The 25,558-nt window shown below is 41.2% G+C and overlaps 1 protein-coding gene and 1 long non-coding RNA gene across 2 annotated transcripts; both read left to right on the top strand.

Annotated features, from left to right (window-relative positions):
* Positions 1-9,319: 9,319 nt before the first annotated feature.
* LOC139193330 (palmitoyl-monogalactosyldiacylglycerol delta-7 desaturase, chloroplastic-like) lies at positions 9,320-11,422 on the top strand (the record flags this gene model as incomplete). The annotated part of the gene is made up of 5 exons (XM_070816321.1): positions 9,320-9,556; positions 9,626-9,643; positions 9,923-10,066; positions 10,813-10,919; positions 11,007-11,422. Coding segments are annotated over 5 exons (756 nt in total), but the record flags the coding sequence as incomplete, so codon positions are not given.
* A 7,378-nt stretch (positions 11,423-18,800) lies between these two features.
* On the top strand, positions 18,801-19,780 carry LOC139193514 (uncharacterized). Its single transcript, XR_011577710.1, has 3 exons — positions 18,801-19,019; positions 19,103-19,200; positions 19,376-19,780. It is a non-coding gene; the product is annotated as an uncharacterized lncRNA (long non-coding RNA).
* The last annotated feature ends 5,778 nt before the right edge of the window (positions 19,781-25,558 follow it).

Here is a 25,558-nt window from a genome sequence, read left to right as displayed (position 1 = left end):
TAGTCTCCCTCCGTCCCCGCGTTGTTGCAAGTTTCAACGAAATGTGCAACGTGCTGCTTTGGGTTTCCTTTTCCATCAAACTGCATGAACTTTGGTGGTTGATAACCCCTTGGCATCCTTAGGGCATCAATCTTCTTGGAATAGGGCTTCGAGTAGAACAAGGAGGTATGTGAGCTCCCTTCGTACTGTGCCTTGATGGTGTTGGTGATCATCTCCTGCAGCTGTTGGATAGAAAGAGATCCCATGAGTGCCGCTGCTTGGTCTGGCTCCTGCTTCCCATCGATTTTCTTCATCGGGGGTTCTTCGTCTCCGCCAGCTTCTCCCTTTAGTGGATCATCCTCTGGGTCGGGTTTATCGCCGTCCTGCGCCTCCAGTCGGTTGACTAGTGCTGCAATTTGCAAGTCTTTTTCTTCCACAGTTCGGGTTAGCCTTGCGATTGCTTCATTCATTTGAGCCAGCTGCTCATCGATTGAAGTTGCTCCAATGGTCATGACTTGCATGGCTAAACTGTCGCTTGAATCGGCATCAGAGAGCATGGATTCAGAGTATTTCCTTGGGTTTTCCCCCCTTGGTGCCCTTAGTGAGGCTAAGGTGATCAAAGGCTCGTGCCTTGGGTGTTTTTGTTCCCTTGGCAGAGTTGATGCAGAGGTGAAAGAAGCGGCAGAAGTAGCTCTTGCCATGCTTCGAGTCGTGATGCCCAAAGTGACACCAGTTGCGACGAGGACGCTTTTGTTCTTTGCGCCGGTTGCGGGAACAGTTTGAGCCTTCCTTGATGCCATTAATTTTGGAAGTGCGCTTGAATTTCTTGAACGGAGAAAGAGATGAGAGGTAGAGATGATCCCACCGGGCGTGCCAATTTGTGAACACAGAAAATTCCTGAAACGAAAGAGACAAGAACGACGTGCACAAACAAATATTTGTATTTGATGATTTTGGGTTACAATCTCTCTCTATTTTGATCCTCTGATTCGATCTCCGTAAGGTGTTGATTTGTGGGATGTGCGATTGATCCAAGGGCCGTCGAGGCTTGATCTTGGATGAACGAGGATGAACGGATCTTCGAGGGGCTTTTGGGCTTGATCTTGAAGAATGGTGATTGACGGATCTTCAAGGGCTTTTGGGCTTGATCTTGAAGAACAGTGATGAACGGATTTCCGAGGGCTTTTGGGCTTGAACTCGAAGAACAGTGACGAACGGATCTTCGAGAGTTTTTGGGCTTGAACGGATCTTCGAGGGCTTTTGGGCTTGATCTCGAAGAACAGTGATGAACGATGAACGCTTTCTTCAAGGGCCGTCAGGACTTGGGCTTGATGAACAGCGGATGAGCGGATTTGTTGATGTTGTCGATCCAAAGGGGCCGTTGGGGCTTGATCCTTGAGGATGAACAGTTGATGAACGATGAACGCTTTCTTCAAGGGCCGTCGGGGCTTGATCTTGAATTGGTGGATGATTGTTGATCCAAAGGGCCGTCGGGGCTTGATCTTAGGATGAACGATGAACGAAGAACGCTTTCTTGATTCTTCGGGAACCTGGATGCTTGAGAGCTTCGGAGTTTCAGAGCTTCAGAGCTTCAAGAATTTTGCCTAATGATTTTGGTTCCCCCAAATGAATGAATTAGCCTTCTATTTATAGAAATTTCCAAGGCCTAATTTTGAATATAATATTCCAGATGAAATAAGTCGTTTCTGCCAAGTGTTGACACGTGTCCTGTTTGATGATTTTTCCAACTTATTTCGATTTTCATTGAGTCACACGCTACGTGTAAAATTTATGTAATACATGAGCGTTGACACTTTGATTTATCGGTCAACATTTATTTACCGAAATTTCGATGTCTACAGTTACATTTGCCACAAATGAGGAAAGCAAGTTGGGATAATGGTGATTTGTCTATCTGACAATTATTATTATTTGATGGAATAAAGTTTCTAATTTTCATGGATAGTAGTAAATATAATGAATTACTTCAATTGTTTTAGGTTGTTTGGATTGCTAGCACATGGAGAAGGTTGGCATAATAATCACCATGCTTTTGAGTACTCAGCTCGACAAGGGTTTGAATGGTGACAAGTTGATCTTACTTGGTATGTAATAAGAATTCTTCAAGCTGTTGGTTTGGTAACTGATGTTAAACTCCCAGCCAAGAGTCAAAAGAAACGAAAGGCTTTGTACAACAAAATAAGCAAGAAAAATGCTTAAACTGACAAATTTGAAGCTCATCATGCAGTGACAGATTTAGAATTCTAATTTTGGAGATCCTAGTTTATTATAAAAGATTCAAGATTTTTGTAGATGGAAATAAAGCGCAACGCTAAGGGTTTTTAATTTTATTTTTTAAATAAAGCATTTTGTTGAGTATTTGGTGGGTATGTGGGTGGCCTTGCCTTGTTTATTTTTTCTGAAGATAAAAACCTTGCTAAAATATTCCGTGTCCATTTTTGTTGAGAACTAGTAAATTGAAAGGTCTTTTTTTCCTGGGTATTAGTAATTTGAAAGGTTTTATTTCTTATAAGATACTAGCAATTATGTGGTGAAGAAATATTAGTAATTTGAAAGATTAAAAACTATATTTATATAGAACATAAAGAGTTATATTTTTTTTTATAAACAATAATGTTAGTGGGTTAAATTATTAATTGTTAAGAGAGAGGGAGATTAGTGAAGATCAAACGTACATGCATCATGGTGCATAGACATGATTGCTTTCTGTTATTGTGATTAAGCGCCATTAGCATAACATAAAGAATTATTTAGCATTGAATACATTTGCATGTTTACTATATAATGTTTATTAGTTTCTAAGTAAAAGTACTTATATGTAATGGGGTTAAGTGGGTAATCATGTTTGGCGTTGGTTAGGATAGAAGACGGTCGTCCAAACTCCAAAGTAGGAAAAAAGGGTAAAACGACAACGTTTGGGTAAAACATGAGCAGGGGGTACAAAACCGATCGTCTTAATTTCGATTTGACCCTGCCGTATCTACAACTACAAAATTTTAGACCATGGCGATTAGAATCCAGCTAACGGTGGCTCTTATACCTACTAATTATATTTTTCACAATAATTTAGCAATTCCAGCTCTCCCTATAGCTCCAACGCCTAAGGTTAAGGGTGGTCCTCCTCCTCCTCCGAGGTCGTTCGCAATTGTTTTTTTTTTATTTCCGGAAGGGCTCAACATGATTCACCACCAATATCACCAATGTTATTCCAATTTATATATCTGTTGACTCTAAAAACTACCAAGCATAGGTGGCGCGCAGGCCGAGTAACTAATGAGCTAATTACGTCGTTCGGTTGTATGCGGGCGTGCCAACTCGTCGGCCGAGCTTGGCCGAGGAGTAAAATGTGTTGATTTTGCGTTAGGTGCGCGGCTAACTTCTCGATCTTACGACTGTAGCCGAGGAAGGAACACGTCCTAGCCTTTGGGTTCTAGAGCCTGAAGACAAGGCTACTAGTTTTGCGAAGTTCACAAATCGTCGGCACCGGATTCGGTCACAGTGATTATATTCGTAAGAGTATAAGCACGCCGAATCGACACCAAAGTATAGGGGCACAGATACTCAAACAGATATATGTCTTGATGGTAAATGTGGTTCGACCGTCAGAATGTCAAACTCTAAAGCCTACTTGTGAGTATCCAATCATCAAACAACTCGGCGTTCAATGTGTCGAGCCCTGGTAACACCTCACTTCGCCAAGAATGCTAATGAGATAACCTCTGCCAATAAGGATTCGAAAATCCTTCTCGATTGAGACTTGGATAGATAACCAGTCGGCCCTGTCGCAGTGCTGTTTATCCAAACTAAATGTGCTTCACAGTCAGCTGATTCTAAGGTAACATTGTTGTTTATCCAAATTGAAGATGTTCGCCGGTTGCCTTCACAGTGTTGTTTATCCAAACTGAAGATGTGTTGGTGAAAAAGAAAATAAAAATCTCAAGATGTTTGAGAGGTTTGCGTAGAGCGAGGGTTTGCGCAGGGCAGTTTGTGTGTTGTGTTGGAGAGCCTTAATGATGTCCTCTTCTCTCTATTTATAGTAGTCAACCTGCTTCCGATCGAATCACAACCATACTCGGACTAGAACTCCTTCCCCCGATCTAACCTTATCTCGGCCAGTCCTACTCCTACTAGGACTTTGAACTCAACCCCCTTATCAGGCCGTATTCAATCCCAAACTTCTACATTCTTATCCTGTCGAAACTCCTTCTCGTATCAGGATTCAACCACCCATGGATTCCTAATAAGACACGGCCGACCTTGGCTATGTGGCCCATAAGCCGGATGCCCCCCAACGACTCCTAAGCACGGCCTCTGGGCCAAGAACAATTCTAAACTCGGCCTAAACAATATCTCATATTGTTAGGTATTGAGTTTTATCACAAACAGTCTCAGTTATATTAGAAGCGAAAACTCCTATTTGTTAATAGAATAGTATATTATTTTGTCTATGCTCGATTCCATTCTCCAACATAAACTATTGTAGTAACAATGGAACCCTTAAAACATTTTTACTAGTGTGCTTTCTACAGGATGCGACTGTAGTTTCTCTATGCCTTCACTTAAGAAATAAAATTGGACCAATTAATTGTTGTTTGGATGGGGTACCACAAAAAAAACGTATATTCTGTTATAAATTGACGTATGTATTTATGTGTTTCTTAATATCAATGCTAATGGAATTTGACTTGGGCTACGGACTGGTTTAGTATAGGATTAGATTGGAATAGATAACTTTCTAATTCCAAAGTATACATGTTGAGGTGAGAAATAAAAAAAAATTATGATCAACTAGAAGGTAGAATACAGATTAATACTCATGAAAAAAACATATATTTTACAATCCTCTCCAAAATTGTAGGATTATAAGGGATGCGTATTTTTCATGTCTTACCTCTTCTAATCCTCTCCAAATGAAACCTCATTCACTTGTACTTCTAATATGCCATAATATTAGAGAATTATTCCTTCCAATCCAAATCTAACATATATCTTGCGAGATCGGGAAATGTTTTCCCATTCCAACTCATGATTCTAAGCAAACAAACCGAGCCATAAACAATGCCCGTTTTAATTATGTTTTTGGTGTGTGTCAGATGAGGAGCCAAAAGCTAGAAAAAATACTTCTTTACCACAGATCGACACCGATCTAGCAGGTCCTCAACTAAGAAAGGCCCCCAATTTCTTATCAAAAGAAGTAACAACTCAGTTAAAATTAATGGATCAAATATATATCTGCACGCACCTCGAAAGGGAAAGGGAAATGGCGAGCAAAAGCGGTTGCATAAATTCTTGAAACTTTTGGACTCAAGGGACATGAACAAATTCACATTACGACATGCAATTAATTAGCCGGCAGAGATCGGTTCAAAATACCTGGCTATTAATAAGATGATAAAGATATTAAAGACAAGAGAATCTTTCGGTGTGGTGTTTTAGGCCTTAAGCACCACACCGAAAGACAGAGGAAATCTTTGATTGCTTAAGGTTTGAAGTAATAGCAAAATAATTGCAGACATTAACTGTCTGCGACGAACCAAAATTTTCCAAATAATTAAAGACAAGAGGATCTTCCAAAATTTTCCAAATAATTGCTTAACTGTCTGCAACGAACCAAATAAAATATACAACATGCATGAAAGGCACCAATTAATGGCTCCACATATTACAGTTTGGACCCAATTTACATCATCGGCCTGAGTAATTGTGGTTGTTGAATGAGCAGAATTCTAGACCCGTGGATGACTCTGAATATTAAGAGGCCCTAATTTTGCACGAACTCGGCCCATATACCCTAAGTTGTTCTAAGAAAGAGGCCATATTTGAAATTAACATTTTGTTAGGAATTTATTAAAATGATAATTATCTTATAGTTGCAACTTGAGAGTCAAATAAATAAAAGAAGTTGCATTGTACAAGGACTTTGTGGTGATACATTGTGCAACTTGGTTGGTTTGCATCCTAATCAACACGGAAAAGTGATACTTATCGGAATCCAGGGATAAAACGGCATGAAGAAATGGGAGACGTGATCAAGTTGAATTTTTGCACGGTTCCAGCACGTGGAGGCCATTAAACATTTGGATCAAGATTGACTTGCACAAAAGTATTGAGATAATGATGGGGATTTTAATCAGGTTGGATAATTGTATGCAGTTGGGTCTGATCCATGCCAAAATGCGTGAAGGATTAGATGCAGTGCACGCGGATTAAGTTAGCACATCCCTATAAATACAGAGGCAGTGACAACAAGAGGGGGCCCCTCCAATTCAACACACAAACTGCCCTCCGCAAACTCTCGCTCTATGCGAAGTAGAATCAGCCGATCGCGAAACACCTTCAGTTTGGATAAACAGCACTGCGTCGAGGACGATTGGTTATCTATCCAAGTCTTGGTTGAGAAAGACTTTCGGGTCTTGGCGGAGGTCATCTCATTAGCCTTTTCGGCGAAGTAAGGTGTTACAATTTACTAGGGCTCGACATATTGAACGTCGAGTTGTTTTATGATTGGATACTCACAAGTTGGATATAGAGTTCGGCATTTTGACGGCCGAACCACATTTACGATTAAAACGTACATCTGTTTTGAGTATCTGTGCTCCTATACTCTGGTGTCGATTTGGTGTGCTTATACCCTTATAAATATAATCACTGTGACCGAATCTGGCGTCGACGATTTGTGAAATTTGCAGAATTAGTAACCTTGTCTTCAGGCTCTAGAACCCAAAGGCTAAGACATGTTCCTTCCTCGGCCGCAATCGCAAGATCAAGAAGTCAGCCACGCACCCAACGCAACATCAACACATTTTACTCCTCGCCAAGCTCGGCCGACGAGTTGGCACGCCCCGCATCAATCGAATGACGTAGTTAGCTCATTAGTTACTCGATCTGCGCACCACGTAAGCTTGATAGTTTTTAAGGTCAACATTTTGGCACGCCCAGTGGGACATGTGCTAAAACTACGAAGCTCACATGATAGATCAAGATCTCAATCAGGTTCCGTTGGAGATTTGGCGCCAAGTAAAGAATTGCTACAAGAAAAAAGCAAAACTCGTTGAGAAGTTGTCTAGAAGATGGGGGCAATTTTCCACTCCAGCAACAATCAAAATTTAATAACTTAAAAAATAAAATTTATCATCACTTTTATTAAAATATGTGGTGTACTACTTGTATTTCCATCATAAATAAAAATTTCTCATAAAGTAAGAGTTACAACTGAGGAAATCTTGGATTGCTTAAGGCTTGAAGTAATCTTCGTTTGAAATTAAAAAAAAAAATTAGCTTTAAAGACAGCACATATTTTGTCATACTTGGCCTGCGGTAGTCGGACCCTTTTTTTTGGGGGTTGGGGTTTAGTTTCCTTTTGCAGGTAGTCGAGAGCAATGTTATTAATTGTGATTATGAAAAGCTCTATCAGCCATTAATTTTTTGGCTAACCGTCACATTGTTACGTGTTATATATCAATATACTTTTTTTTTTAAAAAGAAATCAATTGATAGCTTCGTGGTGATTCACCAGCATAGAAATCAAACACAGAATGTACCATCTGAAATACGTGTCTTGAATATTCATTCGCAACTACTGGGCCACTCCGTGGTGATTCAATATACTCATGTTTTAACCATGCTAAAGATGACCGTAAACTATGTTGAAGCATTTAATAATCCCACATAATGACAAAATGTAGTTAAGATTTTTGCAAATGACAGAAAATTATATACTAAATTATCTAAAATATGGAGATAGAGAAATAAATGTGGATGTATAGGGGAAGAGCACATTACTCTAGCTAACTTGATTAAGCTCATATTTGCACAGATAATTAAGTTATCAATGTTAATTAGTAGTGATGAGCTGCTTGACCGACTCTGAAACGAGAATAAAAATTCTTCTTATATTAAATTAAACCACAACTAAATCATCATTTGGATAGGTTGACATCAATTGGTATAGTTAAATGTATGTGGTACAGGGAGTTGGTTATCCAATGATGCTTTGTGTGTGTGTGAACGGAGATACCACGCTTGGCATGCCCTTTGATTTTTAGGTTTCTTTATGTTCATTTTAACGAAAAGTCCGCGGTACTGTTCATTTTAACGAAAAATCATATTTTTACACTAAAAAATCAAACCTGGTACTATTCACTTTACCCTTTATTTTGTCTTTATTGTTAAAACTCAAAATTTTCAAGACCTTTTTCATTAGTTTTCTTTTCTTTATATGGGGCCAGCTCTGGTTTGAATTTCTGTCTCTTGGGCGTTATGGCTGCTTTGATGCTTAGGCAGTTGAGTGTCGTTTTCTTGGTTTAATTTGCTTCTTATTTACCATATTATATAGGGCCGTGAACTATAGGGGATGAATAGGTTTGGCTACATAGCCCACGAGATTTCTCTCATCCCAAACTTTGAATCCTAAGACCATCTCAAAGGAGAAGTCAAATTATACGAGTCAAATTATAATTGATGGCTGATGTGGCAATTTGAAGCCTTATGTCAAATTTTATAATTCTCCAACCAAATTTTCAAATGTTATTTTGTTATTTAAATAGAACTTCTAATGATTGTAATTATTAAAAAAATGTTGAAATAAATTTTTTTATTGGTTAAAATGTTAGTGGAATAAGGGACCCACTATTAAAATGAATTAAAAATAAATTTGACATCAAATCATCAAGCCTTCAAATTCAGTCAACAAATAACACTTCGGTCGGAAAGACTTTTGATGTCAAATATGCACAGTGGCATTCCACCTAAAATTTTAACATCTCCTTTGGAGATGCTATTATTGCACACAGACTTAGCCATTACGAATCTTGTGTCCTATAATTTTTGAACGATTACTTTCTCACCTTACAGCCATTCAAGTGAAAAGAACTAGACATGATATAGAATCAAGAGAAATTACTACAAAAAATAGTTGAAGAAAGTAGCCTACCGTATCAGTTTGTTTGCTCCTCAAGTTAGTTTGTTTGTTATTTAACATAGTAAAAACCAAATATCACTGCTACAAACCTTCAAGAAATTTAAAAAAAAAAAAAAGGTCATTGATATTAGCTGTACATAACGAGAAAGGGTGAAAAGCATACCAATAGCTATAACGTCATTGATACAAGTTCAAATCTTCTGCACTCATTTTGTGTGTAACATCTTTTGTGACTTTTATTATTAATTAACACGTGACCAAAAGAAAAAAAAAATCATGGCCCACCTAAAGATTAGATTTTGAGTCTATAAATACGTTATTACGATACAAAAGAAGCAAACATTAGGATTTTATGGCAACCCTAATGGGAGAGTGGGTGACGCAGTGGAGGGTTGAAATTTTGGGGAGGGATGGGATATAGGCTCAGTAGTTGTTGTTTTGGCTTTGCACTGCCTTGCTCTTTTAGCTCCATTCCATTTCACCACCTGGCCTGCATTTTGGGTAGCAGTTGCACTCTATTTTGTCGTAGGAGTGAGTGTAAATCTCTCTTACCACAGGCAACTTTCCCACCGGAGTTTCAAGCTTCCCAAATGGCTTGAATACTTTTTTGCTTACTGTGGAGTCCTATCGTTTCAGGTATACATACTTTTATTTATGTTTGCAGAGAAGATTTTGTAGACTCACTGTACTTTTTATTGTTTGCAGAGAAGTCCACTTGAATGGGTGAGCATACACCGATCTCACCACCAATTTACAGATACATTGAAAGACCCTCATAGTCCTGTTAGAGGATTTTGGTATAGTCACATTGGTTGGATCTTGGATTATCGTTCTCGCTTCGAAAGTGTATGCAAACTATCTAGATCTCTCACAAGCTTAAAAATATTGCTCAGAATAAGTTGTATAGAACTTTGTGTGTGTTCCCCTTATCACATAGTCCGTAACGTGACTGCAGAGATCAATGCGTATATGACGATGTTTTTAAACTTTGAAATTTTGCAGTATGAAACACGACTAAAGAATGTTGGAGACTTGAAAAGGCAGCCATTCTATAGATTTCTTCATTATACGTACCCCCTTCATGCAATTGGATTTGGAGTTTTCCTCTATGCTTTGGGAGGATTTCCCTTTCTGGTTTGGGGACTGGTAATCGAAATATTCCTGTTGTTTTGTTAATCAAAGTATACTTGTGTTGTATTTTTGGATCGCCGGACCCACCCCACTCTAACGACATCGATCATGTCCCAACTTCACAATCTACCCAATCCGTCAGGTGTGGGGTTTTACCACAAAAGGTCTCGGTGTTAGTTAGAGCAGGATAATCCTATTTAAACCCATTGGGTTTCTTTGAACCCAAAGATGTGGGACATTTAACATTCCCCCTCACGTGTAACCTCATTTAGTGGTTCACACGGGAAGATTCACATCGGTAATTGAAACTCAGTGGTTGGCTCACATTGGGCCCACTTGTTTTCAATGGAACTCAACGGTCATCTCTATATTAAGAGTTCAGACTTGTTTCCTTCTAGGTGACAAGCTCGTTGGCTTGCACATAAGCTCATTGACTTGCACAGGCCCGAACAGTGGCTCTGATACCATGTTGGATTTTTGGATCCTCGGGCCCGCCCCACTCTAACGACACCGATACTGTCCCCAACTTCACCACTTGCCCAATCCATCAGGTGTGGGGTTTTATCACAAAATGTATCGGTATTAGTTAGAATAGGATAATCCTATTTAAACCCATTGGATTTCTTTGAATCCACCAACGTGGGACATTTAACAATTTGCTGTGTTCTTCTACATATAGAATTTATTTCATGGCTACAGATTAATTTCTCATTACAAAATGTCCTTTTTTTAAAAAAAAAATTCTCTCACCATAATTGCAGGGTGTGAGATCAGTAATATTTCTTCACGCTACTTTTGGGATAAATTCAATTTGCCACACTAGGGGACAACAAGTGTGGGATACAGGCGATTTGTCTCAAAACAACTGGTATTGTTTTATTGGAATTTGTGGTTTAAATGCTTTCTTATTTAATCACATAGGAAATTAATAGTAAAGTTAATCAAATATGTTTAGGTTAATTGGATTGCTGGCGCATGGAGAAGGTTGGCACAACAATCACCATGCATTTGAACACTTAGCTCGGCACGGCCTAGAGTGGTGGCAAATTGATATTACTTGGTACGTGATAAGATTTCTTGAAGCTGTTGGATTAGCAACGGACGTAAAGCTTCCTACTGAGACTCAGAAGAATCGAAGAGCTGTAATGTTAACCAGCAACAACAACCAAATCAATGACAAAAAAAGAACTCGACGCATAAGTTAACAATGGAAAGCGTTGAAGTTAATGGAAAGTTTTTTATGTCACTAGAACTGCAAATTAGTAGCTGTGCCACATCGATATATCACTTCAGGAGTAATTTTAATCGTGTTATGTTTATCCTTGTGGTTTTCTATACTAATAAATTTACGCAAATGATCAATATTTATTATTAACTTCGCATCCTTGTATAAGTTATGTGGTGGGCATTATAATACCTAATTTCATACCGAATAAACTTGAAAACACATGGTAGAAAATGCCTAATTGTAATACCTAATATCTAGGGTATGATATGAACATATAGATATACTCATAATATGAATACATTGAGATAACACCAAAACAATGTTGTTACAATCACACTGAAAACTCACCAAAGTGGTGGGTTTTGAACAATCTTTTGGGTTAATTAAGCATGCTAAACTGAGTGTTTTGTAGCGATCAAAACTCAGAAAGTGGTTGGTTCAACATCAGTTAATTACAAGAGGTGTGATAAGAAGGTAATTAAAAATCCTAACTAGTTTTGAGTTTACATTAAGAGAAGTGAAAGCAGTCTTACTGCACAAGGACTATTAGAAATGTGCGAATTCTTAGAAAGATGAACACATGAAAATGAATCTTCATTTTTTGCAAATTCATGTAGCTATTATCTGTTTCAGGGATAGTTCATACGCATACATGATCAGTGAGTGCACAAATCAAACTAACTAATTTTGTTTCAATATCAATAATGGAGAAATTTACCTTGAGGAGTGCACAAAACAATTTTTTTTTTTTTTTTTTTTTTTTTTTTTGTAAATAACATCTTCCTCATTTGATATTGATATTGGGAGAGGAATTGAGTTATCGGTGCAATGGAGTGATAAACGCACTTAACCAATTCAACTGCAAACCTCTTATTTTAAAAGCGTTAATATACTAGCCTCTCCCACTAGTTTGAAACAGTTTAATCCTGGTATCTGTTGGAGGGACTTTTAGGCTTGGCTTGAGCCCTTTTATGATGATTGGGTCTTGAGATTTGATTGACCTTGCATGTGACATTTTTGAACCTTAACAGTATCAAACATATTTTTCACTTGAATTTTGAATTTTACACAGGTTGCAAATAACCCAGATTTAACTTGAGAGGATACAACCAAGTGTACTGCGAAAAATCGTCAATGAATATATATAACATAATAATAGAATCTAGAAACAGATAAATTTGAATAACTTCATATATCAGAATAAACTAATTGCAATACGAGAGATGTTCAAACCTGCACCCATTGAAACCATTTACATGATCAGAACCGGTGTGTTATTTGAGGATTTGTGATCTAAGCAGCATCATTGGTTATGTGGTGTTGGCTCCTGAGTTTAAGAGCCAAGTTGTAGGTGGCGGAGGAGCAGCAGTACGGGGAGCAGATGAATTGCCAGCATAAGCAGTGAAACAGGATGATGGAACACATCCCTCATAGGACATGTTCAGGCGATTGAAGCAGTCAATCGCTGTGTGACCAAAACGCCGGCAGATTTGGCATTGAATCTTCCCTCCAGTAAAGATATCAAAAGGAGAGAAATGAGGCAGTCCAATATGTGCAGCACCGAGAAACCTAGAACAAAATTATAGGCTCTAGAAGTAGAACCGGAAGAAGCGCGAGCCAGACGAGGAACCACCACTATAAGAACCAGACCTGCCACCACCATGAGCGAACCCAGAACTGGCAGTAACACGACGCCCGCATGTGGATGCCATTGCTATTAGGCCATTATCTCAAGGGAGAGAAGGTTAATTCACGGCGTTCAGTGCTAAGAAGCAAAGCCTCTATTGCAGCATAAGAAATAGGAGACTCGCGAGCTTGGATTGAGGCCATAGTATTCAAGTACAAAGGACCAACATTGTTCGTGACCGTAGCAACGAGATTGTGCTTGGATTGAGACCATAGTATTCACGTACAAAGGACCAACATTGTTCGTGACCGTAGCAACGAGATCGTCATTAGTTATTGGAGAGCCAAAGCAAGTTGGTCTGCAAGAGCATTAGTTCTACAAAAAAATCAGTGATAGAAAGGTCACTTGATGGAGATTCATCAACTGACCACAAAATTGGACAACACGATTATGTGAAGAGGAAACATATCATTCTTGGAGCGTCTTCCAGGCATCACAAGCCGAAACTTTGTTAACAATAATTGACAGCACATTGGGAGTGAGAAAACTTGCCACAACAGAACCAATTGATTATGTTGAATACATGCTTCAAAGCTTGGATTGACTTCATAAGTCAAATTTCCCTCATCGTCAGTGATCAAAGCAGGAGGGCGCTTTAATGTTGGCAAATTGATATTACTTGGTATGTAGTAAGATTTCTTGAAGCTGTTGGATTAGCAACGGACGTAAAGCTTTCTACTGAGACTCAGAAGAATCGAAGCGCTTTAATGTTAACCAGCAACAACGACCATATCAGCAACGAAAAAAACTCGACGCAAAAGTCAACAATGGAAAGCTTTGAAGTTAACGGAAAGTTTTTTATGTCAAGAACTGCAAACTGCTGCTGCTTTCTGCCGTCCTCTTAAGCATATAGAGTAGTCCATGGATCGTTAATTTTCTAGCAGTATTTACCAGTTACCATGCAACTTACCAAGTTATACCAAATTTATAGTAAATAATGTCCTAAGGCTAGTCATGTGTTGTTAAATTTTGTTGTGTGTTGCCCTTTTGAAGTCATGAAATAAATAATCTTGTTCACATTGAGAAAGTGTTTGAGGAATATAGAGAATGAGTTCTATGGAACGAGTTTACTAGTATTGTGGCATTGTAAGCCACTAATACGAGGTTATGTGGAGGAAGTTTTACATATGATCTTACACTACGAGATGCGAGTATGACAGTTAGCTTATTATTCATGTAAATCTTTCTCATAAGAGGAGAAACTCCTCATTAGTAGTTGTGCCACATCGATATATCACTTTAGGTACTGTGGTTATAATACTATACTAACAAATTTACGCAAATGGTCCATATTATAACTTTGGCATCCGTTTGAGTCATGTGGTGGGCATTATATATAATACCTAACTTCATACCAAATAAACTTGAAAACACTTGGTACAGTGAGACAAAAACTATTTGCGCAATGAAAATTTAAGTGACGCACATAATTTTGTCATGCAATTAACCATCATGCGACGAAATATGTGCATTGTCATGCAAAAACGTCTTGATAAAAAAATATATTAAAAACCTTATATGATGAAAAGTTTCATTGCGCAAGAGGCATTTGCATGTTGAAATCATATTTTCGTCACATAAAGACAGAGAAAAAACGCGGGTAGGGGGAATTTTGGCGACAACATCTCGCGACGAACATTTTCTAGCGAAAACTTTGCGGGACGAACACTTCGTTGTGCAAAGTGATAAAATGGTCGTGCAAAGGTCTCATGGGTTTTATAAAATCACGGATTCACTCTCCCTTTTTCTCACATACTTTTCCCCAAAACCCCCAAGTTTCCCTTGTTTTCTTCTTCCCCAAACCCCTCATATCCCAATTCTTATTTTATTTTTCTGTATGACACTACTACAAAACCATTTATTAGTGGCGCTATGATAACTGACAAGAAACGTGTATTATTGTTGTTGATGCACAAAATCAGCGAAGACTTTGGTACAACAGAAAGTGTCAGGTTTTGTGACCTTCGCTTGGTTGCTTCGGTCACTAGTGAGGATAAGTACATAAATGAATAGAGACAGAGAAGCAAACACAGGATGTACGTGGTTCACCCAGATTGGCTACGTCCACGGAGTAGAGGAGTTCTTATTAGTAGTGAAGGGCTTACACAAGTACAAAGGATCAAGCTCTCAATTTAGTGAGTTCTTGTGAATGATTTAACACAAATGGCATTAGGCCATATTGTGGGGGAATGACCCCTATTTATAGAAAAACTTGTAGCTTTGTCACATTGACATGTGTCATGTTATGATTGGTTCTTGATGTCGACACGTGCTGCGCTCTGATTGGCTTCTAATCTTGACACGTGTCGAGTAGTGATTGGCCTCCTGGTCGGAGGGGAACTCTTCTGGGTCCTTGACAGTATAGCGTTGGCCGGTGCTCGGTAGTTTCGGGATTGGTCAAGTATGGTACAAACAGTGCTCCCCTAAGTTCCTGAGTGAGGGAAACTCCTCGGTTGGGGACTTGCAAGATTCAATCCCTTGAGTAATCACGAAACTTCTAAGTACCGAAGTGTGGTCTGATCTTCATCTGCCCTTCTCTGGAAGTACCTTTCCTCCATCCGGGAATGGTGTATTTAGCTGATGAAGATGCACAAGGTAATGTATCAATTTCACTTTGAAGCTTACTTGTAGTTTCGGGCTTGGTCAAGTGCGATACAAACCCTATAGTAGGAGTCCCCCAAGTCGCCGAGCTAGGAGATCTGCCGAAAGAGGTGACAGACAAGGTAAGCAGTCAAACATCCAAGTAAGCAACCCAGGATCAGAGGTTTGACTTCGGCTTCCGGTTGATTGTTCTCCTTCTCCTTGTCTCTCATTCAACTGCCAGGATAAGGAGAAGCAAATGGATAATAGATGATATGAGATACTTTTGCTTTTGAAGAAGTAACTTTCCACAGGCTTATTCTTGAACTGTGCTGGAGGGTTTTCTGGTGCCCTTCAGAGTATAAGGCCGACTCAAAAATTTGAGGGTCAAAACAAGTCCATCAAATCTAGAGTACGTTCGACCTTGATGATATGGGATACTTTTGCTGTTGACGGAATAATGAATGTGGTATGGAAAGGTGTCGTGCTGTAGTGATCTGTTTCAGCTCACCGTTGAACCTTCTGCTTCAATCTTTTGCATGGCAGAAGTGGTGTGCAACCTTTGCATTTAAATGGTCATTCAGAACATTCCTTCATAGTGACTCATCCACGCTTGGCAGCTTCAGTGTAAAGAGCCAATATCTGATCAACTGTCATGAGGTATTTGCCAGTGGAATTCGTGACCTTGACAGCAGTTGAGGATGAGTACTCGAGAGCAATGCTAAGTAAGCAACTAGGCAAAGGCTCCAGGCAGTCAGTTCCAAATTGGAGGTTTGATTTCAGGTTCCGACTGACTGCTCTCTTTCTCCTTGTCCTGCAGGTGTGGACAAGGACAAAGACAAAGACAGGGAGAAAGCATGATATGGGATACTCTTGCTTTCGACCCTGATGATATGAGATACTCTTGTTCTTGGTGTGGCTTATTTGCTGAGGTATTATCGGGGGGAAATAAAGCTGAGTATTTCGAGAGGTTATGTTGAGGGTGCCTTTTCGAATGCGAGAAAGGGTTGAGCATTTTTGCAGGTTTGCCTGTCCGTTGAGGAGGGAGGTCAATGTATATAGGGATTTCCCAATAACAAGTAGTAATGCTATTCCTTTACCCTTCTTGGTCACAGCAATGTAGTGGGAGCTGCCAGCTTCACGTGTTTTAATTTTGTCAGAACACTTTGAAAAAGTGGTATGTGGTATCTGGAAAGCTGATGTTACGTGTGAAGATTACAGACAAGCTTTATCTAAGGAAATCTGGCTCTCGAAGTTCTGAGAGTTGTGCCTCTTCGGTTTTCGAACAAGCAATCCCGTCGAGGATCTGACTCTCAAGATTCAGAAAGCGGTGATACTCCGGTTTTTGAGAAAGTAATTATGTTGGGAGTCTTTTCTCGAATGTGAGTAAAGGTTGGACGTTCTTGCCAACCTGTCTTGCCGCAAAACACGGAGGTCGACACACATAGGGACTTTCCAGTTGTCAAGCAGTGGTGCTGTTCCTTTACCCTTATGGGTAATAGTAGGGTAGCTGGAACTTCGAAATTCTCGTGCCTAAACTTTGTCAGAGATCTTTGACAAAGTTATATGTGGTACCCGAGGAGTTGATGGTGCATATGGAGAGCGGTGATTGAACAGTAAGATTCACGTGCTTTCTACTTCACCAGAAATCTTCGACAGATTGCCCGTAATTTCCGCAAAGCTGAGTGTGCATGTGACAGGTGCTGACGAGGCTGAAAAAGCAGGTGCTTCTTCGATTTCTGAATCGGCCCTCGTGGTCTCTGAGCAGCCCAGCTTTTGAGAAAGCAAACGCCTCTTCGATTTCTGAAGCTCCGTCGAGTGCAGATTTTTATAGAGGCTGGCATTAAGTTCCACATCACACTTGAATCTCTACCAGTAGAAGCTCATTTCTTGCACTTCTAAGATCTTGATTTGTTTGACCTCTTCCCTCTTCAACACATTTGAAAATGTCTGGACCCTCCGACCGTCGTTTTGACTTGAACCTTGGAGAAGAGACAGCCACGCCTTCTCCAGACAACATATGGCGCCCATCCTTCATATCCCCTACTGGTCCTCTTACCGTTGGGGATTCTGTGATGAAGAATGATATGACCGCTGCAGTGGTGGCCAGGAACCTTCTCACTCCCAAAGATAACAGACTACTTTCCAAACGGTCTGATGAGTTGGCTGTTAAGGACTCTCTGGCTCTTAGTGTTCAGTGTGCAGGCTCTGTGTCTAATATGGCCCAACGCCTATTTGCTAGAACCCGCCAAGTTGAATCATTGGCTGCTGAAGTGATGAGTCTCAAACAGGAGATTAGAGGGCTCAAGCATGAGAATAAGCAGTTGCACCGGCTCGCCCATGACTATGCTACAAACATGAAGAGGAAGCTTGACCAGATGAAGGAATCTGATGGTAAGGTTTTACTTGATCATCAGCGGTTTGTGGGTTTGTTCCAAAGGCATTTATTGCCTTCGTCCTCTGGGGCTGTACCTGGTAATGAAGCTTCAAATGATGAACCTCCAATGCCTCCTCCTTCTGGGGTTTTGTCAAGTACTGAGGCTCCGGATAACCACCCTCCAGTGCTTTCTCTTTCTGGGGCTCTACCGACTGCTGAGACTTCCCCTAAGCAACCTTTGTGAAGGCTCCCTTTTGTTTGTTTATTTTGACTCATGTATATGTACATATTTGTGGCTTATCGAAAATATTAATAAATAAGCTTTGCTTCATTTCAACATATTGTGTTAAATACACCAAAGCCTTCTTCATAAAGTTCTTTGAATTTTTGCTTTTGTTGAAACCTATATTGTTGAAGCTTTGTGAGTGAAGCATGTAGTTTGAGGTAGTGTTCCCTTAATTTCCCGAGTGAGGAAAACTTCTCGGTTGGAGACTTGAAAAATCCAAGTCACTGAGTGGTTGTGAGACTGCCGAGTATCAAGGTGCAGTAGCATATAGTGGGAGTCCCCCAAGTCTTCAGGCGAAGAGAGTTGCCGAATGAGGTGTCTAGCTAGTAGTCAATGTCATGAGTAGGAAAACTTCACTTGTTTCTTTTCGAAGTGGTAACCCAGGGCTATTTCTTCATATATTGTTTTTTTGTTATGAAGATGTGTTAGGCCCAAAGAAGTGGAGGCCTAGGCCCTTTTTTTTTTTTTTTTTTTTTTTTTTACTCCCTCCCTTTTTCTTTGGAATGTTTGTACAGATATCTATAATGTGGCCTTTGTCATGATTTTGGAGGATGGGTGTATTCGAATCCAATGAGGGGTAGGGTATGACTCATTATCATGTGCCATGATTTTGTCTTCCTTTAGCTTTTCTTTTGCTTTGCTTTACCATTTTTGCTTTCCTTTAGTCTGCCTTTAGCTTTTCTTCAATATAACACCATTTTCTGTGGCTCAGATCGCAAAACCATCTTCATGAAAGTTGTTCCTTAGCTCGTGAACTACAACATATCCGAATTAGAGATCCATCGGAGCAGTACAACTCCAGAAATTCAGGTATGATGAGTGATTGTTCGTCATTTGTATATCAACGCGTCAGACTTGTTGTGAGCTTCAAAAACTCCATTTCTCTTGCTCAGATCAACATACTTTCTTCATCGAAGTTGTTCCTTAACTTGTGAACTACAACATATCCAAAATTGAGATCCCTCGGAGCTGTATAACTCAAGAAATTCAGGTATGATGAATGACTGGTTATTATTTTTCTGTCAACCCGTCAGATTTGTTGTGAGCTTCGAAACTCCATTTTCTATTGTTCAGATCAGCATGCTTTCTTCATTGAAGTTGTTCCTCATCGTCTCTTTCATAACATATAACAAATTCAGAATGAACTAATGGTTAAATATTTCCAGATCTTCGAAACATCACAGCAGCTTCGAAATCTGCAAGAATCCGACTGTCATGTTTGGAGCTTCAACACTTTAATTTCCGTCGCTCAAACAGAAATGGTTCCTTCTTGAAAGTTGTTCATATGCTCAAAAACTATAGGGTGTCCAAAATTCAGCTCCATTGGAGAAGAGCAGAGGTTGCAGAAATTTGATAGATGAAAGGAGGCGGAAGAGGGAGAGAGAGAAAAAGTCTCTTGGGTTGGATTTCTATTTTGGGGCAGATTCCAATTTTTGTAGCACCTTCATTATTGATGAATTGCTTGTAATTTTGTCCATTATGAAACCTGGGACTTTGGCTTGTTGTTGGATCTATTATAATATGTTTGGGAACATATATAAGTGAATAAATAAGAAGGAAGATTTTGGGCCCTTGTGGGTGTGAAACAAAAAATGTTTATGTTTACCCAAGTGTTTTTGTACAAGTTCAAGGGCATCTTGGGTTTTGTGAACAAAATTTGTTTATTTGGAGCAAGGTTTTGTGTTGAAGCTTTGTAGGTGAAGCTTTGGTGTTGAAGCTTTCTAGGTGAAGCTTTCTGGGTGAAGCTTTCTGGGTGAAGCTTTGATGGTGAAGCTTTGTAGATGAAGTTTTCTAGGTGAAGCTTTGATGGTGAAGCTTTGTAGATGAAGCTTTCTGGGTGAAGCTATGTAGGTGAAGCTTTGTAAGTGAAGTTTTTTGGCTGTGTATGAATAGATCTATTGTTTGGATATAAGCCATTGTTTGGTTGTTCCTTTCTTTGTATAGTCTTGTCGACACATACTTAGATTTTGTTTCGTGTTGGATATATCTGCTTTGAGGTTTCAACACTTGAGTGTTCCATTGCTAGGAATGTAAAAGAGTGAGGGCCGAGTTGGCTAAATTACCTCTTTATTGAATTCATTGCCAAATGGTCTTCATTACATAGGATGCCGAACGGCTGTAGCTTAACACTTGTACAATGTGAGTCTTATTTGTAATAGTACTTCAAGTGGTCAGCATTCCATGGATGGCCAAGGGTCTTGCCGTCGGAGTTTCTGAGCTTGTAGGAGCCAGGGCGACTGATGCCGACGACCTCGAACGGTCCGTCCCAGTTAGGACTGAGTGTTCCTTCACTCGGGACTCTATCACAGAGTAATCTTTTCTTCAGTACCCAGTCTCCCACTTTGAAAGAGCGAGGTTTGACCCTTGAGTCGTAGTAGTTGGAGATGCGCTGCTTGTAGGCGACATTCCTCAGGTGAGCCTGATTTCTGTGTTCCTCGACTAGATCCAGGTTGAGGGTGAGTTGCTTGTCGTTCTCACTCTGTATGTAGTTCTGGATTCGGTATGTTGCTTGCTCAAGCTCAAGTGGGACAACTGCTTCTGTACCAAAAGCAAGTGAGAATGGAGTTTCTCCTGTAGAAGTCCGATATGAAGTGCGGTATGACCAAAGGACTTGGGGTACGAATTCTGGCCAACAACCTTTAGCTTTGTCTAACCTAGTTTTCAAAGTGCGCTTGATTATTTTGTTAACGGCATCGACTTGTCCGTTAGACTGGGGATGGGCTGGAGAGGCAAAACATAAGTTGATGTTGAACTTAGAGCAGAACATCTTGAACTTCTTGTTGTCGAACTGCCGCCCATTGTCCGTGACTATCGCATTGGGAATGCCGAATCTGCAGAGGATGTTCTTCCATACGAAGTCTTCTATTTTTCCCTCAGTAATGGTTGCCAAGGGTTCTACTTCAGCCCACTTTGTGAAGTAGTCAACTGCAACGATTGCATAGCGGACCTTGCCTTTCCCTGCAGGCATTGGGCCGATCAAATCAAGTCCCCATTGGGCGAAGGGCCAAGGGCTGATCATAGGAGTGAGCGGCTCGGGAGGGGAGTGAGGGATAGTTGCGTAACGTTGACACTTATCACATGAGCGAGATATTCTGATGGCATCTTGGTGGAGTGTTGGCCAATAGTATCCTTGGCGAAAAGTCTTGTGAGCTAGGGATCGAGACCCAGCATGATCTCCGCAGACTCCTTCATGTATTTCCCGAAGGACAATTTCCGCCTCCGCAGGTGTAAGGCATCTTAGGTATGGCAGGGTGAAACCGCGCTTGTAGAGTTGGTCATTAATGATCAGGTAGCGGGCAGACTTGTATCGAATCTGCTTAGCTTGGACTTTGTCAATTGGGAGGGTGCCATGAGCAAGGAATTTATAAATTGGGGTGATCCAACTATTTTCTTGTTGTAAATTGTACACCTCCGCGACCATGGTGCTTGGTTCTGCCAACAATTCGACATGAATTTTTCTCCCAATCTTGTCTTCCACTGCCGAGGCGAGGCGAGCCAAAGCGTCTGCATGACTGTTTGCCGCTCGAGGAACTTGGGTGATCTGGTAGTGGAAGTGCTTGAGCAAAAGTCGCGTTTGCGCAAGATATGCTGCCATGGAGCTATCCTTAGCATCAAAGTTGTTTGTGACTTGGTTGACCACTAATTGGGAGTCACTGAAGATATCAATTCGTTTAACCCCAAGGTGTTTGGCCAAACGCAAGCCTACTAGAAGGGCTTCGTATTCGGCCTCGTTGTTCGATGCCTTGAATTTGAAACGAAGAGCGTATTCCATCGCCACTTTGTCGGGGGTAGTGAGGACTAATCCTGCTCTGCAGCCTTGTTGGTTGGATGAGCCATCAACATACAGACTCCATGCTGAGGTCGTTGATTCTACTTTCTGAGCTTCCGATGGTAATGAAGCTACTGCTTCAGGTGTAGAAGCAATGTCAACAGGATATGTGAAGTCGGCGATGAAATCTGCTACTGCTTGACCTTTTTCGGCTGGTTTTGGTTGGTAGGAGATGTCAAACTCACCCAATGCTATCGCCCATTTGATCATTCGTCCAGACGTGTCAGGACTCTGGAGTATCTGTCGAAGAGGGTGATTGGTAAGCACGATGATGGCGTGTGCTTGGAAATAAGGGCGAAGTTTCCGAGCAGACATGACCAATGCTAGAGCTAATTTCTCAATGTTGGAGTATCGTGTCTCCGCATCTTGTAGGGCCTTGCTAGCGTAGTAGACGGGCCGTTCGACACCACTGTCCATTCGAATAAGAACAGAACTGACTGCTGAAGCCGAAACCGATAGATAGATGATGAGAGTGTCACCAACTTCTGGTTTGGAGAGCAGAGGGGCTTTACCCATGTACTCTTTGAGGTTCCTGAATGCCTTGGCACATTCCTCCGTCCATGTAATGTACTTCTTATTTCCCTTGAGTGTTTTGAAGAAAGGAGCACATCTGTCTGTGGCCTTAGAGATGAATCTGGTTAAGGCTGCCACCTTGCCAGTAAGGCTTTGGATGTCTTTTGAAGTTATTGGCTCTTTCATGTCGAGGATTGCTTTGATCTTTTCAGGGTTAGCTTCAATGCCTCGTTGGCTAATCATGAAGCCTAAGAATTTGCCAGAGCCCACGCCGAAGGCACATTTGTTGGGGTTCAACCTCATTCGATACCTCTTTAGAATGGTGAAAGTTTCAGATAGGTTGGTGATGTGTTGGTCAGCATGTTTGCTTTTGACTAGCATATCATCAACGTAAACTTCCATGTTCTTCCCAATTTGTTCGGCGAACATTGAATTGACCAGTCTCTGATAAGTTGCTCCTGCATTCTTTAGGCCAAAAGGCATGACTTTATAGCAATATAGTCCCCTGTCAGTAGTGAAGGCCGTGTGTTCTTGGTCTGAGGGGTTCATGAGGATTTGGTTGTATCCTGAATAAGCGTCCATAAAGCTCAAGAGCTCACACCCTGCCGTAGAGTCTATAAGCCTGTCAATAAGAGGAAGAGGGAAACTATCTTTCGGACACCCTTTGTTTAGGTCGGTGTAGTCAACACACATCCTCCACAAGACCTTTTGAAGCAAAAGACTTTCTTTGGTCGGATTTTTCCTAACAAGAACCACATTTGCTACCCATGTCGGGTAATTGACTTCGCGGACAAAGCCTATGCCTTTGAGTTTTTCAACTTCTGCTTTCATTGCCTCGTATCGTTCAGCGTCATAAGATCTTCGCTTCTGTCTCACCGGCTTGATCTTGGGGTCAATACTCAAACGATGACAGATGACATCGGGAGAGATGCCTGGCATGTCCTCGTATGACCAGGCGAAGACTTCAGTGTTCTCTTTCAAAAAAGATATCAATGCTAACCGAAGGGGTGGTGACAATGTGGTGCCAATATTCACCATGCGGTCTGGATGATCTCTTGAGATAGGTACCTTCTCCAACTCTTCAGCAGGTTGGGCTTGCTGGGTGAAAGAGTCATCTCGAGGATCATCGGGTTGATTGTTGCTATCAGGAAGATCCAAGTTCGCTTCATCTAGGCTGGTCTTTGTGACTTGGTCATGTACAGACAGGGTTTCCTTGGGTCCGGGCAAGTGTTGTTGCTTAACTGAAGTGTTGTAACATGATCGTGCACTAAGCTGATCTCTTCTGATGTAGCCGTTGCCATGGGGGGTTGGAAATTTCATCAACAGCATATGCGTGGATACCATAGCCTTGAGATCATTGATGCCTGTGCGCCCAAAGATGACATTGTATGCCGTTGGGCAGTCAACCACTAGGAAGTTAGTGGTAATGGTAGCCGTGTAAGGGCATGTACCAATAGTAAAGGGTAAATGTATGCTCCCTAAGGGTTGCACGATATCACCGGAGAAGCTTATCAGAGGAGAAATCGAGCGATCGAGCAAGTGTTCAGCTACACTGAGTGCCCTGAAAGCTTCGGCAAACATGATATTGACCGAAGCCCTTGTGTCTACGAGGATTCGTCGAACATCTACGAGGATTCGTCGAACATCAAAGTTGGCTATGTGAGCCTCCACGATCAATGGGTCGTTATGAGGGTAGATGATGCCTCTTTCTTCCTCAGGGTAGAAACATATCGGATCCCAGTTAGGCTTTTGATACTTCCCTCCCCTGATGTCTTCCACGTGAAACACTTGGTGACCAGGCCTCAGAATTCGTTCACTGTTTTTCATGGCCCTATTGGAAGATTCAGATATGGGTGTGCCGCCGCTTATGGAATATATGACATTCACCTGGCGTTGGTTACGGTTATCCCTTTGAGGGTGAAGAAGGAATTGATCAATTTTTCCTTCTCGTGCCAAAGCTTCAATACGATCACGGAGGATGATACATTTCTCGCTATCATGGCCGTTATGCTCATGGTAGCAACAAAACATGCCCGCGTTATTCGGGGGCGTGTAATCTGGGTGCCTCGGCTTTGGCTTTGGTATCAGGTGAGCTATGCTGGGGTAAATGGCCGCGCATGTGGCATTCAAGGGCGTGTATGTCTCATACCTTGGGGTAGGGGGTATCTTGACGCGGGTTTGACCCACTGCATTGACTGCCTGGGGGCGAGCGTTATTGTGGCGATACCCTTGGTTATCGGGATAGTGTCCCTTATTCTTTTTACTGAAAGGAGAGTGGTGAGGATGGAAATCCTTCCTCTTGCCTTGAAATTGATATGTCTGTTGATTCGGTGAAGCATTATGCAAGGCATGGGGAGGTGCCACTGCTGTTTGGAAAGTCGAGGTCTTCTCATTTAGGTGAGTCTGGCTTCCACCTCCCACTTGTTGATAAATGATGGTTGTAGGGGGTTTTTCCTGATATATCTTTGCCTCGGCGGAGGCATGGTTATAAGCCTGCGCCATCACCTCAGAGTAAGTCTTCCAAGTATTGGCATTGATCATGTATTTAAAGAAACAATCACGTAGGCCTGCCGTGAAGGCTTTGAGGGCAGTCTTGTCGTCTGCCTCGGCACACCGGGAGTATTCATGGCTGAAGCGGCCAGCATACATACGTAATGACTCGTCTGGCTTCTGGCGGATAGTGTACAAGTCATCTGCAGAGTGCAAGCGATCGGTTTGGAAAATGTGTTGGGAAACAAATAGTTTCCTCAATTCCTCAAATGAGTCTACCGTCTCAGGTGTAAGACGACAATACCAATTTAGAGCTCCACCAGAGAGGGTGGAGGGGAAGAGAAGACATCGCTCTTCGTCGGTGTGCATCCGGTATGCCATGGTGGACTCAAAGAGGTTAAGGTGCTCAATCGGGTCCTCTTTTCCAGTATAAAGTTGCAAGCCAAGCTTTTGCTTTGTCTTTGCTTGAAGGGGGGTGTTGAGGATCCTCCTTGTAAGAGGGCCAGGCCTGGGTTGG

This window comes from Malus domestica, chromosome 17, assembly GCF_042453785.1.
Source record: "Malus domestica chromosome 17, GDT2T_hap1".
Taxonomy (NCBI): domain Eukaryota; kingdom Viridiplantae; phylum Streptophyta; class Magnoliopsida; order Rosales; family Rosaceae; genus Malus; species Malus domestica.
Note: the sequence above shows the minus strand (reverse complement) of the source record. Positions and strands in the feature narration are given on the sequence as shown.